Source organism: Biomphalaria glabrata, chromosome 1, assembly GCF_947242115.1.
Source record: "Biomphalaria glabrata chromosome 1, xgBioGlab47.1, whole genome shotgun sequence".
In the NCBI taxonomy this organism is placed as follows: domain Eukaryota; kingdom Metazoa; phylum Mollusca; class Gastropoda; family Planorbidae; genus Biomphalaria; species Biomphalaria glabrata.
Genome location: NC_074711.1, coordinates 7753548 through 7767129, shown reverse-complemented (window position 1 = coordinate 7767129; position 13582 = coordinate 7753548). Strand labels below are relative to the sequence as shown.

Genomic DNA, 13582 nt, shown 5'->3' with positions numbered 1-13582 from the left:
TTGCGGGCATGTTTGTTGAGGCTTTCTTACATCTCCGCCAGTGCAATGGATTCGGTCCTTAAGCAACCTCCCGGGCTTCTGTTTTGATTCTCTGTTGACCTTAATCGTCTCCTCAGATGACCGTTTCCACTCTAACGGTACATTAAGAAGCATTGCCAGGTTGACCTGGTCACCACATGGGTATCCACATTGAATAGACCTTCATCCACATTGAATAGACCTTCATCCACATTGAATAGACCTTCATCCACATTGAATAGACTTTCATTCTCTTTTTTTATTTTTTTCATCTTCTTCATAAATCTGTCCAAAGCGAAAACGAGGCCCTGGCACCATTGGTTATTTCGTTTATTTGAACTCATTTATTAACCAATTATATGACTCCATTCTATGTTTTAACCGATAGGGCTGTTTGGATACGTTCTTACACTCGCCTGTGTCTGGATATAATAAAAAGTTGCCTTCAAACTAACTTCAAAGTCAGTTACCCCTCCCATTTTACATGGTTATGTATTAACAGATATTATTTATCTAAATTTAAGTATTTCTTCCTTTTTATTGTATGCCATCTTTGTGTCTCTTCCTGAAACCTGGTTAGTGCGCTGGTCTATGGTTCGATGTTAAGGCCCCCCCCCCCCTAGACCTTGCAGCGGCGTCTCCAAATAGGCTAAGTATCTAAGCAATTGATTTTAGTTAAGGAATACCATCGTCACGCCGAGGATGGTTCTAAAGAACTTTGATGTCTCGGCGGGGATTAAACAAAACTTAATTATGTGATTCGAATTCGTTCCAGAGTAGGGTGAAGTCAACAATGATTGGAAAAAGTAGAACGTTATCTTATAGTCAAGGCTGACGCACCCAAGTTCATCGTGACAAAATCAAGAAGATAAAAGAAAGGACGACTGACAAATAAAGATGAAAGAGATAATAAAGTAGAGAACTGATAAAGATTGAAGATGATCGTCTTTTTCTCTCACAAGATTCTCATATCGCCTACTCACCTACTGGTAAATTTAAAAACAAAAGAGGAAGAGAAAAAGAGAGAGAGGAAGAGAAAAAGAAAGAGATTTAATGAAATATTCATGAAAAATCTTAAAGTGATGTAAGAAATTCTAGTAAATTTCATGATTCACTTTTTAATTTCAAACACTTTTTAGAGTAAATAAACACGGCAAACATGTTACAATCAACTGTCGTTAACGTATTGAAAAAAAAAATATCCATAGTTAATTATTTTTTATATTTTTTGGATTTTTTTAAAAATAGGAATAATAATAATTACTTCATCATCCGGAAAAGTAATTAGATTTACAATTCAGCTTTGTGGACAAAATATTACATTGTTGATAACTTGAAACATTTTAGCGATACAAAACAAACTATAATATATATTTAATCAAAAGTTATGTTGACACAATAGAGTATTATGAGAAATACAGAAGCTTTTTTTTTTTTTACAAAGCTCATATAAAATCACTCTGTCTGTCTGTCTGTCTGGTTAAAAAGTTTGTACACTTTATTTCTCACACACCTATTCTCGGACCAAGCTGAAATTTTACACCATTATTTCTTTTACCTGACAAAACAAATATCAATAAATAAAAAATAGCCCTTTTGATAATAGTTCATATATGTTCATATAAGGGTTATTATTTTGAAAAAAGGGGATACTTCCTTTTCACAACCTATAGAGCCATTGTCCCCTTCACCCTTCCTGTTTACGTGATCGTATTCTAATGATTGACCATTGGATAATGACTACACATTGTTTCTGAATTATTATTTTTTTAACTCTTAGTAATATAATACCTAAATGCGGAAATACCCGAAGACGTTTAGCCCGATGAAAATAAATATATTCTCGATCTTTAGCCAAATTTAAATTTATTTCATTTTTAATTTTAAAAAATGTAACGGTCAAATTAGAGTTTTCCCAATGTTGCCAACTAGCTAGTAATTCTTTTCCCAACGATATACAACTGTCAAATTTGTAGGAAAATCGATGGAGCCGTTTTCGATAATCGCGTCCACCCACCCAGAAGTTTCCACCAAGTTATGAATTGAATAAAGGTATTTAAAAAGACAATATCTCCTTGATACAGCCTATTGAGACGTTATTTATTGTTTTTTAAACTAATGAATGTTTAAAAAAAAATGGAATATGTTTAACAGTTCCACCCCCCCCCCTTTTTCAAGAGTAATAGTCTCATTGTTAAACGAATGTAAGTACTAGAATTTTCATAAATATTCGGGACAACCTTTAATTGTTTCGTTACATTTTAGCGATGATTGGCAAAAAAACATTACTTAGCATTAATTTGTTTTTCAAAGCAAAATCCTGATCAATCTAGACTTTATATCATATACCATTCTAATAGTAGGCCTTTAGATCTAGAATTGGTAGACAATGCGCAGAATTTTTCTGATTAATTTATTAAACTCTTTTATGAATGCGAAAGTACCCTAAGACATATAGCCCGTTCAAGATAAATATTTTCTACTTGTTTTTATAGATTTAAATTTACTTTTTTTAATTTGAAAAATTATAACGGTGAAACTAGAGTTTTCCTAATGTGGCCTACGAGCTAGTAATTTTCAGCGACACACATCAATTGTCAAAGTTCTAGCAAAAATCAAATGTTAAAGCCTTTTTTTTCAAAGACTTTATTAGTATACATGAGAAATATGACTTAGAGCGTACGTTTACATGGAAGTAATCTTCTTCTGGTCTAATGTACACCTCATCATCTTTACTTAAGTTTAAAGGGAAAACTACAGAAGTAATGTTGTGATCATCTTCTATAACGTAAGTATAGTGGCAATTGTGTTCTTCATCATTCTTAGATTTCACATAAATATTGAATTCCATCTCTTCATCGTTATCGATATCCAACATCAAGCTAAACAAGTACAAGCCACTGCAGGGCACAGAAAACGTTCCAGTCTCTACATCGAAATGTTTTCCTTCATTGGTAATATCTTCGTTAAAGCAGGTAAAATTCCTTGCAGCTCTTAAATTCAGGGTACGGTCACTTTCAACTTCTACATGAAAGCTGACACACTCATCTGTTAAAAACACAAGTAAAAAAAATAGAATAAAATTTGTGAAAACTACTGTCTAACAAGTGCACGTGTACTTTAAAAAAAAAATAAATTTATTACCTACCTAGTTGGCCACACAGTGAAAACTCTGTTATGATCTTTATCATTTTTTATATATAATTATCCTAAAATTAAATTTGGCTTACGTTCTTTTTTAATTAGTACAAGTAGTAAGCGGGTATTCCCGTACTCGACTCAAATGTTTCTTAGTATTTAGTTAGAGTTGAATAGATAAATAAAAGTAAAATAAAGTACCCCTTTAAGAATTTGTGTCATGTGGCCAGCACAACGACCAACTGCCTTTACTTTCCCCCAACTAATGTCAGGTACCCATTAGAGCTGGGTGGACTCAGAGGCGCCCAAGGATTCATAAATTAAAAATCCCAGTCTTAACCAGGCCACACCGGGACTTCCGGTTCAAAAGCCAAGTGCTTTACCGCTCAGCCACCGCGCCTCCAGAAATAAATAAAAACCTTAACATTTTGCAAACCGTCTTATATAGACATAATTAGCTAGAATTTTAATATAAGTACTAGAATATGCACAGCTCACTCATTGGAGTAATGACATTTTGATTCTGTCGTTTTGGTGCGAGCCGTTTTAGCGCGAGCCGTTTTGACGCGAGCCGTTATGGTGCGAGATGTTTTAGCGCTAACCGTTTAGGCCCGGTACGTGACGTTTTGGCGCCGCCGTTTTGGCGCCGCCGTTTTGGCGCCGCCGTTTTGGCCCCGCCGTTTTGGCGACGGGACGTTTTGGCGCGAGCCGTTTTGGCGACAGGACGTTTTGGCGCGAGATATCATTTGACGATTATTTAATAAGCATGTAGCTTTTATAACAATGTTTATATCACTCTACCATAATATTGTATCTATAGTATGGATTCTAACACCGTTCAGCGTATTGTTTTTTTTTTTATTATAAAGGTTTTGCTTATTTCATGACTATAGGCCTATAATAAGTCAGATAAATAAACCAATGTTAATGTAAACAAATAATTGCATCAATTTTTAGTCTATCATCGTTTCATTTTGTTTTTGATTTTTTGTTTTTAATTTTAAAGTAATATCTTAAAAAACTTCTTTGAAAATAAAAGTGTGCCTCTTAATAAACACACATACACAAGCCAAAATGTTTATTAAAGAAAATGATGTGAAAAACAAACACACATTTACATTTAGTACGTGAAAAAAATGTCTTAACACAAACACTCATGCAAAACATAGATATGAATAATTCTTTTTAAAGAAATAATACATTAAACGTACATAATGTATTTAGCGCCAAAACGGCGGCGCCAAAACGTCCTGCTTCGGTTTTGGCCTGTGCCGTTAGGCTCAAATTTTGTAACGATAAATTATGAAACAAGGAGCTTTTATGATAATGTAGCAACTCACTATCTGCAAACTGCTCTAAGCTATCAACTCAAAGAACTTGACAACTCAGGTCTCCAAAATAACAAAACACTTTAATGTCCAAAATAAAACACGGCTAATACTGTACCATTGGCAGCATGTAACACTCACTAGTGTACTCACAGTATTTACTGTGTGTGAAGTGACAATGAGCGATCTTATGGCTAGGCTAAACTGAAAAACATTAGATATATTTCTCTAATACAACATGCAGAGAAGGCCGGGCCTAAATAATTGGAGGCCTTATGCGAATTTTTTTTACGCTAAATATTACGCCAATATTTCATGTCATGATGTTCCTAGGGCCCAAAAATTCCTAGCTCCGCCATTGCCTATTGTTATAACTCTGATCCCCCGTTGAGGTTTCTGATGCTCACTAGCACATTGTTGAACACGAGGGATATTCGACATGTTGATACGAGCAAGAGAGACTGTTGAGATCCGGCTGAAGTGATCAGCTAGAGATAGGAGTCTGAGCTGGCTGGAACAAAGAGCCGTCTTCGTGCTATCAGAGAGCTGAATTAAGGACTTCGGGCGACACTGGGACGTGTGTCGGTGGTCGATATTAGAGTTTGGATAGGAAATGACTATATCTGTATTTTTTTGTAGCTGTTACGAAACACATCATCTATTATTCATCTTTTTTTTTTTTGAGTGTAGCTAAAATATTTTGAGCCAAAACGTCTCTCGCAAAAATGACCATCGCGCCAAAACGGCTGCACCAAAACGGCGTCGACAAAACGTACTGCAGGAAAGATTTAATTTCAATAATGAAGCATTACATGAGATATATGGGGATATGAAATCATAGACCATCCTCAGCCTCATTATGGAAGAATAGATGTTGTAAAATGTTACTTGTTTTTTAAAAGTTGTTGTTTTTTTTTCAGAAAAAAAATTACGACATCTTATTGCAAACTTAGAGCACTTACTCATTTGAGTGATCTTTTCTGAGAGTTTATTAATCTGAAAGGAAACAATATTCATCTTAGCAAATATAAAACAGAAATCTAAATTTGTTTTTAAATCAGTAGAAATAAATCTTGAACAAGCAAATATCAAATATACTTTTTAAAAAAAAAATACTTTTATCTCCTCTATTCTAGTTAAAACAAAATTAATCAACACCACTAAATAATTACTATTTGGTTAAATGTGTCGACAGAGAGACATAGTAAGTTGATACAACTTCGTAAAAAAATAAAAATAACGAAATGTAATTCAAAAGCTGACAAGTGTGTGGTGAAGGGTCAATATATTGGAAGATGCAGTGATGCTTGACCCACACGTACGCCCTTATAGTTATCGTCTTTTATTGCGGGCCAGATTTAATTAGCTATCCCATCATGACGTTATGGTCATCCTTGTTTGGGCCTTAGCCTACATTTCATTCTTTTTTTTATTTCATGTCTATCCATTCGCCTGGATACTCAAGTGAACACCTAATAGATCACGTAAGTCTAAATAGAACTCTAGATACAATGGCGCCTAACAGGCCCCTACAATTGCGACAGTATTCAGTGCAAATTCATTAAAACGAATGAACATGAATTTTAGCATTTATTAAGGAGATCATGTTTGAGTCATGTACATAAACTGGATTGACACTAAAGTGCTAAAAGAGTAGCGGAACGAAAAGGTTGTTCTAGCCTGTGTAAAGACTCATTTCCTCTCTAATATACGTATGTGTATTACTAAATGTACCCAAGTCATGGGCAATACCACAACGACATAATAAAGATTCAGAATGCCAATTCACAGACATATAACAGGTTTATTACATTTTCTGAACTATAATACAGAATCAGTTCAGACATTGGAAATATCCAGTATCGATTAAAAAATATAACAGCTTAATATTCCATAGAATGAATAGTGACAACACAGAGAAATAATTAGAGTCTACACTTCGACTCTATCTATATCCAAAAGTCCAACTGTCCTGGACTAGGAACAAAACCACACTGCCTTATTAAAAGTTACATTATATTCAACAAAAACATCTCACCAAGTAAAACACTCCAAAACAATTACAGTTTTGAAGTCAACAACCTGAATTGCCCCCCTTCTCCTCTACAGTAAACAGGAGACCCAGGCTGACCAGAACTCAATCCTGACACCAGGATGGTGCATAAGACGATGCAAGGCAACACGTTGTCTCAGAAAATTCAGAAAATGGACCAGATTGTTAAAAAGCTTTTTCGAAGTGTAGTTGTATCAATTAATTAGAATCAGTCATGTAACTAAGATGAAATATAGATGTAGACCAGCAACAAAAAATCTGTGAGATTAGAAATATTTTTCCCTATTGTTTCTGTTGAGCGCTAGTTCATGCTTCTACTTTTCTCAATACGCTATGATGCTTTCAACTGTCTGGACTCGTTGAAAAATGGGGAAGGGGAAGGGATATCTCAGTGAATTACAGCGTAATTGTTTTTTCAAAAGCATTTGTTTAAAAAAAGGGGAAACCGACCTGAATTCGAACTCATGTCTCAAGCCTCTTAATTAAAGCCGACATTTTAACCATTCTGCAAGTGAGGTGTGTATGAAAAAAGAAAATCATGTAGTTATCTATTGTTTGTTTAAAGCGGCGACATATGAAGGGGACTAATTAAGCTTATACCACCACTTCATTCAAGTAACATTTCTTTCGCTTGTTCGAGATACCGAAAAACAAAATTAATAACTATTAGCTTTTTTTTTTTAAATTTATTCTTGTGTTGTCAGGTAAAAAAAAAATATTGTGCCAAATTTCAACTTGATCAGACAATGGGAGTGGGAGAAATAACGTGTACAAACTTTTTACTAGACAGACAGAGTAGATATAAGCTTTCTAATTCAATAGAGGTATTGTCTGTTCCGACTAGGAGGGGAAGGAGCAGGGTCCATTTCTGTTATTTTTTACCTAAAATCATTAAGTATTTTTATTGCTGTTTTTTTATGTTTATAGACAAAGTTATTGATTGATTGCATTTTAATTTAGACATACCTTTTTGTCATAATGTTTATATTTTAATTTTTGCTCATCCATGGACCTCTTCAAAGTTGTGGCCAACACTGAACTATCAGACGCTGTCGTTGATTTACATGCACCTTTTTCTAAAAATAAGTCATTCGTAGATTGCAATGTATCCTCAGTATCATCTGTCTGGTTTCTAGTTTTCTCTTCCCGATCCTTACGATTTTCTTCCATAATCTGAGCAGTTTTTCCTTGGTTATTTAATGTAATCTTCTCTACAGAGATATTCAACTCGGATATTTTACCATTGGTACCCTTCACTTGACAGGATAATGCATCGTAAAGAGATGTTAAATTACTTAAACTTTCAGTGGTTTTTGAGATTTCTAATTTCATTTCATTAACTTCAGCAACCCTATTACTTTCTCTTTGTTCTTGCTGACAAGCAGTTATCACCCTTTCATTCATTTTTTGAGATAATGATTCAGTTTCTTTTTGTAGATTAGACATAAAACTGCTAGCAGCATGAAGTTCTTCAATTATTTGTTCATATTTCTTGGCGTTTGTCTTGTCCATTTCCTCTAGTGCCTTTAAAGTACTTTCGTTTAGATATCTTTCTTGTTCTTCGATCCTTTGATTCAAAGTTTTAATTTTGTTCGAATTTGATGTAACAGAGTTCTCTATGCTCTCGAACCTAAGCATCAGTTTACTTAGTTCTCTATCGCCTGCAATATAAAAATTATTTAATTTTATATAATTTGATTAAAAAAAAACATAATTAAATGTACACAACGCCATGAACTAGGAAATTAAGGAGATTGAGTTCGAGCACAACAGTTTTTTTTAAAACTTTCCTAAAGTTGTAGATTTTTAAGATAAATTTTAAGTACAGTGATTTCTGCTGTACTCACAACCCCGCCAACGTAATTCCAATTGGCATTGTTAAATGATTAAATATTAAAATAAAAATAAAAAACTGTAATCGATTAATTTTCAAATTTGATTGTACTCAGTTAAAAATAAAAAAAAATTATGCTCCACGTTTGTAATATCTTGTACACCAGAAGCAAAACATTTCAAACTATTTATAGATAATTAGCTAGGCTTGACTCCAACATATACAATTCTATAGACATGCATATTCTTTTACTCTATATAAATTTCCAATTAAATTTAATGAACACTTACTACCCGGTAAAAATTAGGTGCGCAAGAATTATTGTATTTTGTACACAACTATTTCAGTTTTTAGAAGAAGAATTTTGGTTATAAAAAAAACAACTTCACATTAGTGTAAAAAAAAAATATTTAAAAAAAAAAAAAACAACCTTGCAAAGCAAAAGCTGAAACTGTAACTGGGGTATTTTCTTTCACACTTGGTTCGGTCGTGTCAGCTGATTGGCAGGCGTCTTTGCTTTCATCTTTATGAACCAAAAAAATAATTAACTAATTTAGACCAAACTTTTTTACATAAAAAAATATTTCTAAATAATTATAAGACCTAAAAGTAAAAAAAAATCTAAAACACTCTATTAAAACTTCATTTTTTAAGCGAAATCTTTATTCTACCAGGATTTTTACTCATACTTTATAAGAAGCCTATAATCTTTTCGCATGAAAAACAAAATACATCACTTATGGTCAGATTTAAACAGACTTTCACTTCAATATGTTTTACGCATCAAAATACATGTTTCAAAATGATTTTCAATATCTACAAACGTGACAATTAAATCTCTCTCTCTCTTCCTCTCTCTCTCTCTCTTTCTCTCTGTCACTCTCTTTGTTTATATAATAGTGGCAATATGTCTTCGATTCCGAACGATGAGTGCAGTGTTTCGCATGACTACTCAAGCCCAGTTGCGACCTGCATATTTTACGCATCACTTGCAGTTGCCCGCCGGCATTCTAGTTTTCTTTTCGTCTTCTGAGCCTGTCTTCAATAAAGACTTTTCTTTGGTACCAACTGTCTCTTTTGGAGATCACCCGCTGCCAGGTATTTTTCTCATTGCCAATGAGGGCAAAAGGCGCCTGAGTTGATGTTTATAGCACTTTTGGGGGACACCTCTGTTACACCAAAGATCGCCTTTGGCATGCGGTGGTCTCCCATGCGGGAGATGTGTTCAACCAAGCGCTGCTGTGAAATGGCAATTAGCGTCTCTATACTGTCCTTGTCTGTTCACACAAACCTCTGTTTTAAAATTTGTTGTCTTTTTTGTACAGCGATATGATGTTGACATTAGTTGAAATTATATATCCCATCTTATATATAGAATAAATGAAAACAAAAAAAATTGCTTCGACTCAACAAAAGTCAACTCATTTATATATGCCTAGATTTTTATTATTCGAACAAAAAATGAACAAAAATATTCTGATCTACAAATATTATTTTGAACACTTTACATCGTCTAAAACTCTTATACATATCCAGGCTTCCTCTCATTTCTTAACGTCAACCGAAACAAAGCAAAGAATAAAACAAAAACCCCCATTGTTATATGTTCTGTCCTATCGATACTAATCAGGCGGTGCCTTGTCAATAAATTTGATTAACACTTACTTGCAATAGACGAACATTTGCTAATGCATTCCGCTGTTTGAAAGGCCAGAAACTGATAAATGTCAGTGAATGTTTTGTTGTCTGATTCTCCTATCCATGATTCTCCTACTTGGATGACCTGAAATTTGGCCAGTGATTCGATGTTACTGGCTTGTCAGATACAATTATAATTAAAAGAGCAGCAATAGAATATTCTGCTGTATTACCAACCACTACGTATTTAAATCTTAAGAAAAACATGCATATTGGTTTTCTGGATAGTGTGACCCGAACCTAACCACGGAAAATTAAAATGCCGAGGTGGATTTTAAGAGAAGTCGGGATTGATGTTTTTTTTTTTTTTTGGACATTGGCTTAGATTTTGTGTTAAATGTTCGTTCAGAGTAAAAGACAATGTACTTCCTTGTCCGAACTAGAGATGGGAATCGAACCCAAGAAAATGAGTCGGCTGTAAGGGCATGTTACAGGGCTGCTCACATTTTAAGTAGTGAAATGAACCCTTTTTTTTTGACAAGCGGAGAAAAGCGGGTTACTATCAGAGATAAAGGAAATGTGTCATGAAAATAAAAAGACAGTTGAAGCCGCCACTCTTTTTCACTTGACAATTATAAATCTCAATTAAAAACTAAGAGATAAATACAATAGTCCAGCGTGCATACCGCACGACCAAGAAGCCATCCATCAATTATTATGAGGGCAAGTACAATAGATGTACATGTACTTTTATCTAGTCTCAGTGGCGTACCTAGGATTGGGGAAGAGGGTCCAAATTTGAGCCCCCACAGCCTCCACTTAAAGGGGGGGGGGACTTCCAAATATTATCCTATTATTTCATATCATGATGTCGAATGTCAAAATGCTGGGATCAAAAGAGGTCACCCCCCTCCGGGCTCACAAGTCCTTAGCTACGCCACTGTCTAGTTCCATTAGAACATTGAATGGATTTTTTTTGCCCTGAATCAACCAGTGACAAGGGACTCTTGTGCTATTCAAAGCTTAAACTTGTATGACACTTTGAATCCCCTTGTTTTTTTTGCAGCCGCATTCAACCGTGCAAATACTTCCTTTTAAAATGACAGCGTGTATAGACTCGCAAAGTTCATTTCAGCAAATTGATCATTTCCTAGTTTCTTATCGTATCTAGAAATTTCGTACTTAGCCCCCCCCCCCCCCCGTTTTTCAAATGGTGTACATATACATAACCCTTCGAAACACCCGTGGTGTTAAAAAAACAAAACTTATGATATCCTCTCTAATCACATTTTTTTTTAAAACCTTTGTATGACGACTTTCTAATTGTTATTGAGTAAGTAACATCTAATTAACGTAACAAACTCGTACAGCTCTTATTAATAACCAATCTGCAGCACTTTAGTTACTATTATGTTTCTATCTCACAACATAGACTTACACCCACAGGCCTAGCCGTTCTACAACCGTTCTGCAGTCCTGACCTCACGTTACCCCCGCTAGACTGACCCATTCAACCACTGGGCAGGTACAAGACAGGGGCGCAATTTAAGGATGACACTCATACATTACGAAAAAGACACGCACATTGAAATTCTTTCACAACAAAGGGACCACTGTATCTGTTAATAATAATTATTTAATAAATAGTTGCGCGTTAACAAACATAATGTAGGCTGAAGGCGCTGTGATGACAAAACACAAACACAAACACGACAGTTAAATGATATAATGATCTAAAAAAATATTTCATTTGAATATTTTTTGGTACGTAACAAATCGTCAAACCTCCCCTTCCCTTTTCTAACAAATCGTAACAAATTTGTATACCCCCCCCTCCCCCATTTAGCAGTTACGTAATATACGAACGTTCCCTAAGTCGTTGGCTTTCCTGGCTGGTTCAGGCAACCCGTTTCATGCTTTAATGAAGAAGCACTAGAATTAATTTTTCCTAGTGCATATCTAACATTTGTATTAGAACGCCTAATACTAATCATGATATTTAATTGTTCTGTGCACCCATGGTGTCTATATATCAAGTAAAGTATTTGGGGCATTAAAAACATTAAATGACTTACAGAAAGATCCACGAAGATTAGCTCATTATATATGGTGCATTTATTTTTCTGTACAAGCTTCATAACAAAGTTATATATGTTTGAATTTTCTTAAATCAACTAATGTTTTAATACTGCCGTCCAAGTGTTATACTTATTTAAAAATACACCTACATAAAAAAATAGATTTTTAAAAATGTATCCTACATGTGATATGTTACCAAGGAGACCATCAATCTGGACTTTCAAGTCTTCTAAAACTTCTAACTGTGCTCTTACTGCTTTCACTTGTTTAGCAGGTCTCATCTGGATAGTGGATGAAACAAAAGTGTACAAATAGACTGTTTAGAATGATAAATTATACATTTCCGATGTATGGAAAGTGCATACATAAACTGATAAAAGACCAATTTATTAGCTGGTTGTGTGTGATTTCAAATTCGAAACCATTTTCATTGTTAATCACGGTTATCTGTTCTTTATTTATGGTTTATAATAATATTATATTATACTTGCAGTGCACACCTGCTTCGCCCGTTGATTTATTCCCAGGCTTAAATTATTATATATATTATTATATATGTACAGGTTTACAGGAATTGTGAATCCTTCCTCGTCTTGACAGAGCTAAACATCTACCAGTATATTGTTTTGCTATCATTAGCTAATATGTAAACATAGAAATGGAACAAACCTTTAATTTATATAAGCAACTGTATTTATTTCATTTGAACTTGCAATGCTAGTGTATATCGAGATTACGGTAAATAATTTCGGGAATTCCATTGCAACTAAAAATAAGTTGATATTGTGTTCCCAGCCTAGCTCTAAAACTAGGAAGATTGCCATTTCTGTATCATTGCTAGGAATGCTAGTACATGTATTATCCCTTTTTGACAGGGGTGGCCAACCTATGGAGCATGCGCAAAAAGTGGTGCATTTAGCAATTTCAAGTGGCGCATTTCACCCCCGAGAAAAAATAAAGAAAAAGCATGATTGATCGCAAAAAATAATAAATTTCTATAAAGAAAAATGTATCTTCAACCAGAACTTAATTGACAAGCTATTTCAACGCCAGAATTGACCGACATGTTTATAATTTTAATCAGACCGAAAAATCCAAAGCATGTTGGTTTTATATTATTCTTAGCATAGAAATTTCATATGGGGTGTATGGGGTATCGAGGAGGGGTAGCACCTCTAGTGGACAGGCAGTAGTCTTACCCTCTTTTTGAGGGTAGCTTGGCTCACTCTTGGTCCCCACTCGGTACCCAACTCTCACCTGTGGCTCCCAGAAGCTGTAGCATGCGCAGCGGCCACACCCCGGAAACGGCTTTGACTGGCCGGCTAAACCAGGTAGAGGGTATCTGACGTGTCCATGGCACTCAGTACACTGAGGTTCTGTCAAACCTAGTATGTGAAGTCTGGACTTGGCGGCCTGTGCGTAACGTCACAAAACGTTACTAATCGGACAAAATGGCAAGTACCAGTACAGTGCTGTGGAGTACTCAAGAGCAGG

At 34.8% G+C, this 13582-nt stretch overlaps 1 protein-coding gene across 1 annotated transcript; it reads right to left on the bottom strand.

Annotated features, from left to right (window-relative positions):
• Positions 1-1497: 1497 nt before the first annotated feature.
• On the bottom strand, positions 1498-12875 carry LOC106058888 (uncharacterized). Its single transcript, XM_056019787.1, has 7 exons — positions 12759-12875; positions 12271-12371; positions 10037-10154; positions 8802-8894; positions 7504-8198; positions 5447-5480; positions 1498-3066 (listed from the first exon to the last, which is right to left on the bottom strand). Exons 2-7 carry the CDS (start codon positions 12367-12369, stop codon positions 2624-2626), a joined length of 1482 nt encoding a protein of 493 aa, XP_055875762.1. The 5' UTR covers positions 12370-12371; positions 12759-12875; the 3' UTR covers positions 1498-2623.
• Positions 12876-13582: the final 707 nt, after the last annotated feature.

What these genes read in the sequence shown, in the direction of transcription:
- LOC106058888 (XM_056019787.1), bottom strand. Translation starts at nt 12,369, where the DNA reads ATGAGACCTGCTAAACAAGTGAAAGCAGTAAGAGCACAGTTAGAAGTT. An exon ending in TTCAGCTTTTGCTTTGCAAG is followed by an intron (nt 8,199 to 8,801) that starts GTTGTTTTTTTT and finishes TTTATATTGCAG; the next exon opens with GCGATAGAGAACTAAGTAAA. An exon ending in ATAAACATTATGACAAAAAG is followed by an intron (nt 5,481 to 7,503) that starts GTATGTCTAAAT and finishes GTTTCCTTTCAG; the next exon opens with ATTAATAAACTCTCAGAAAA.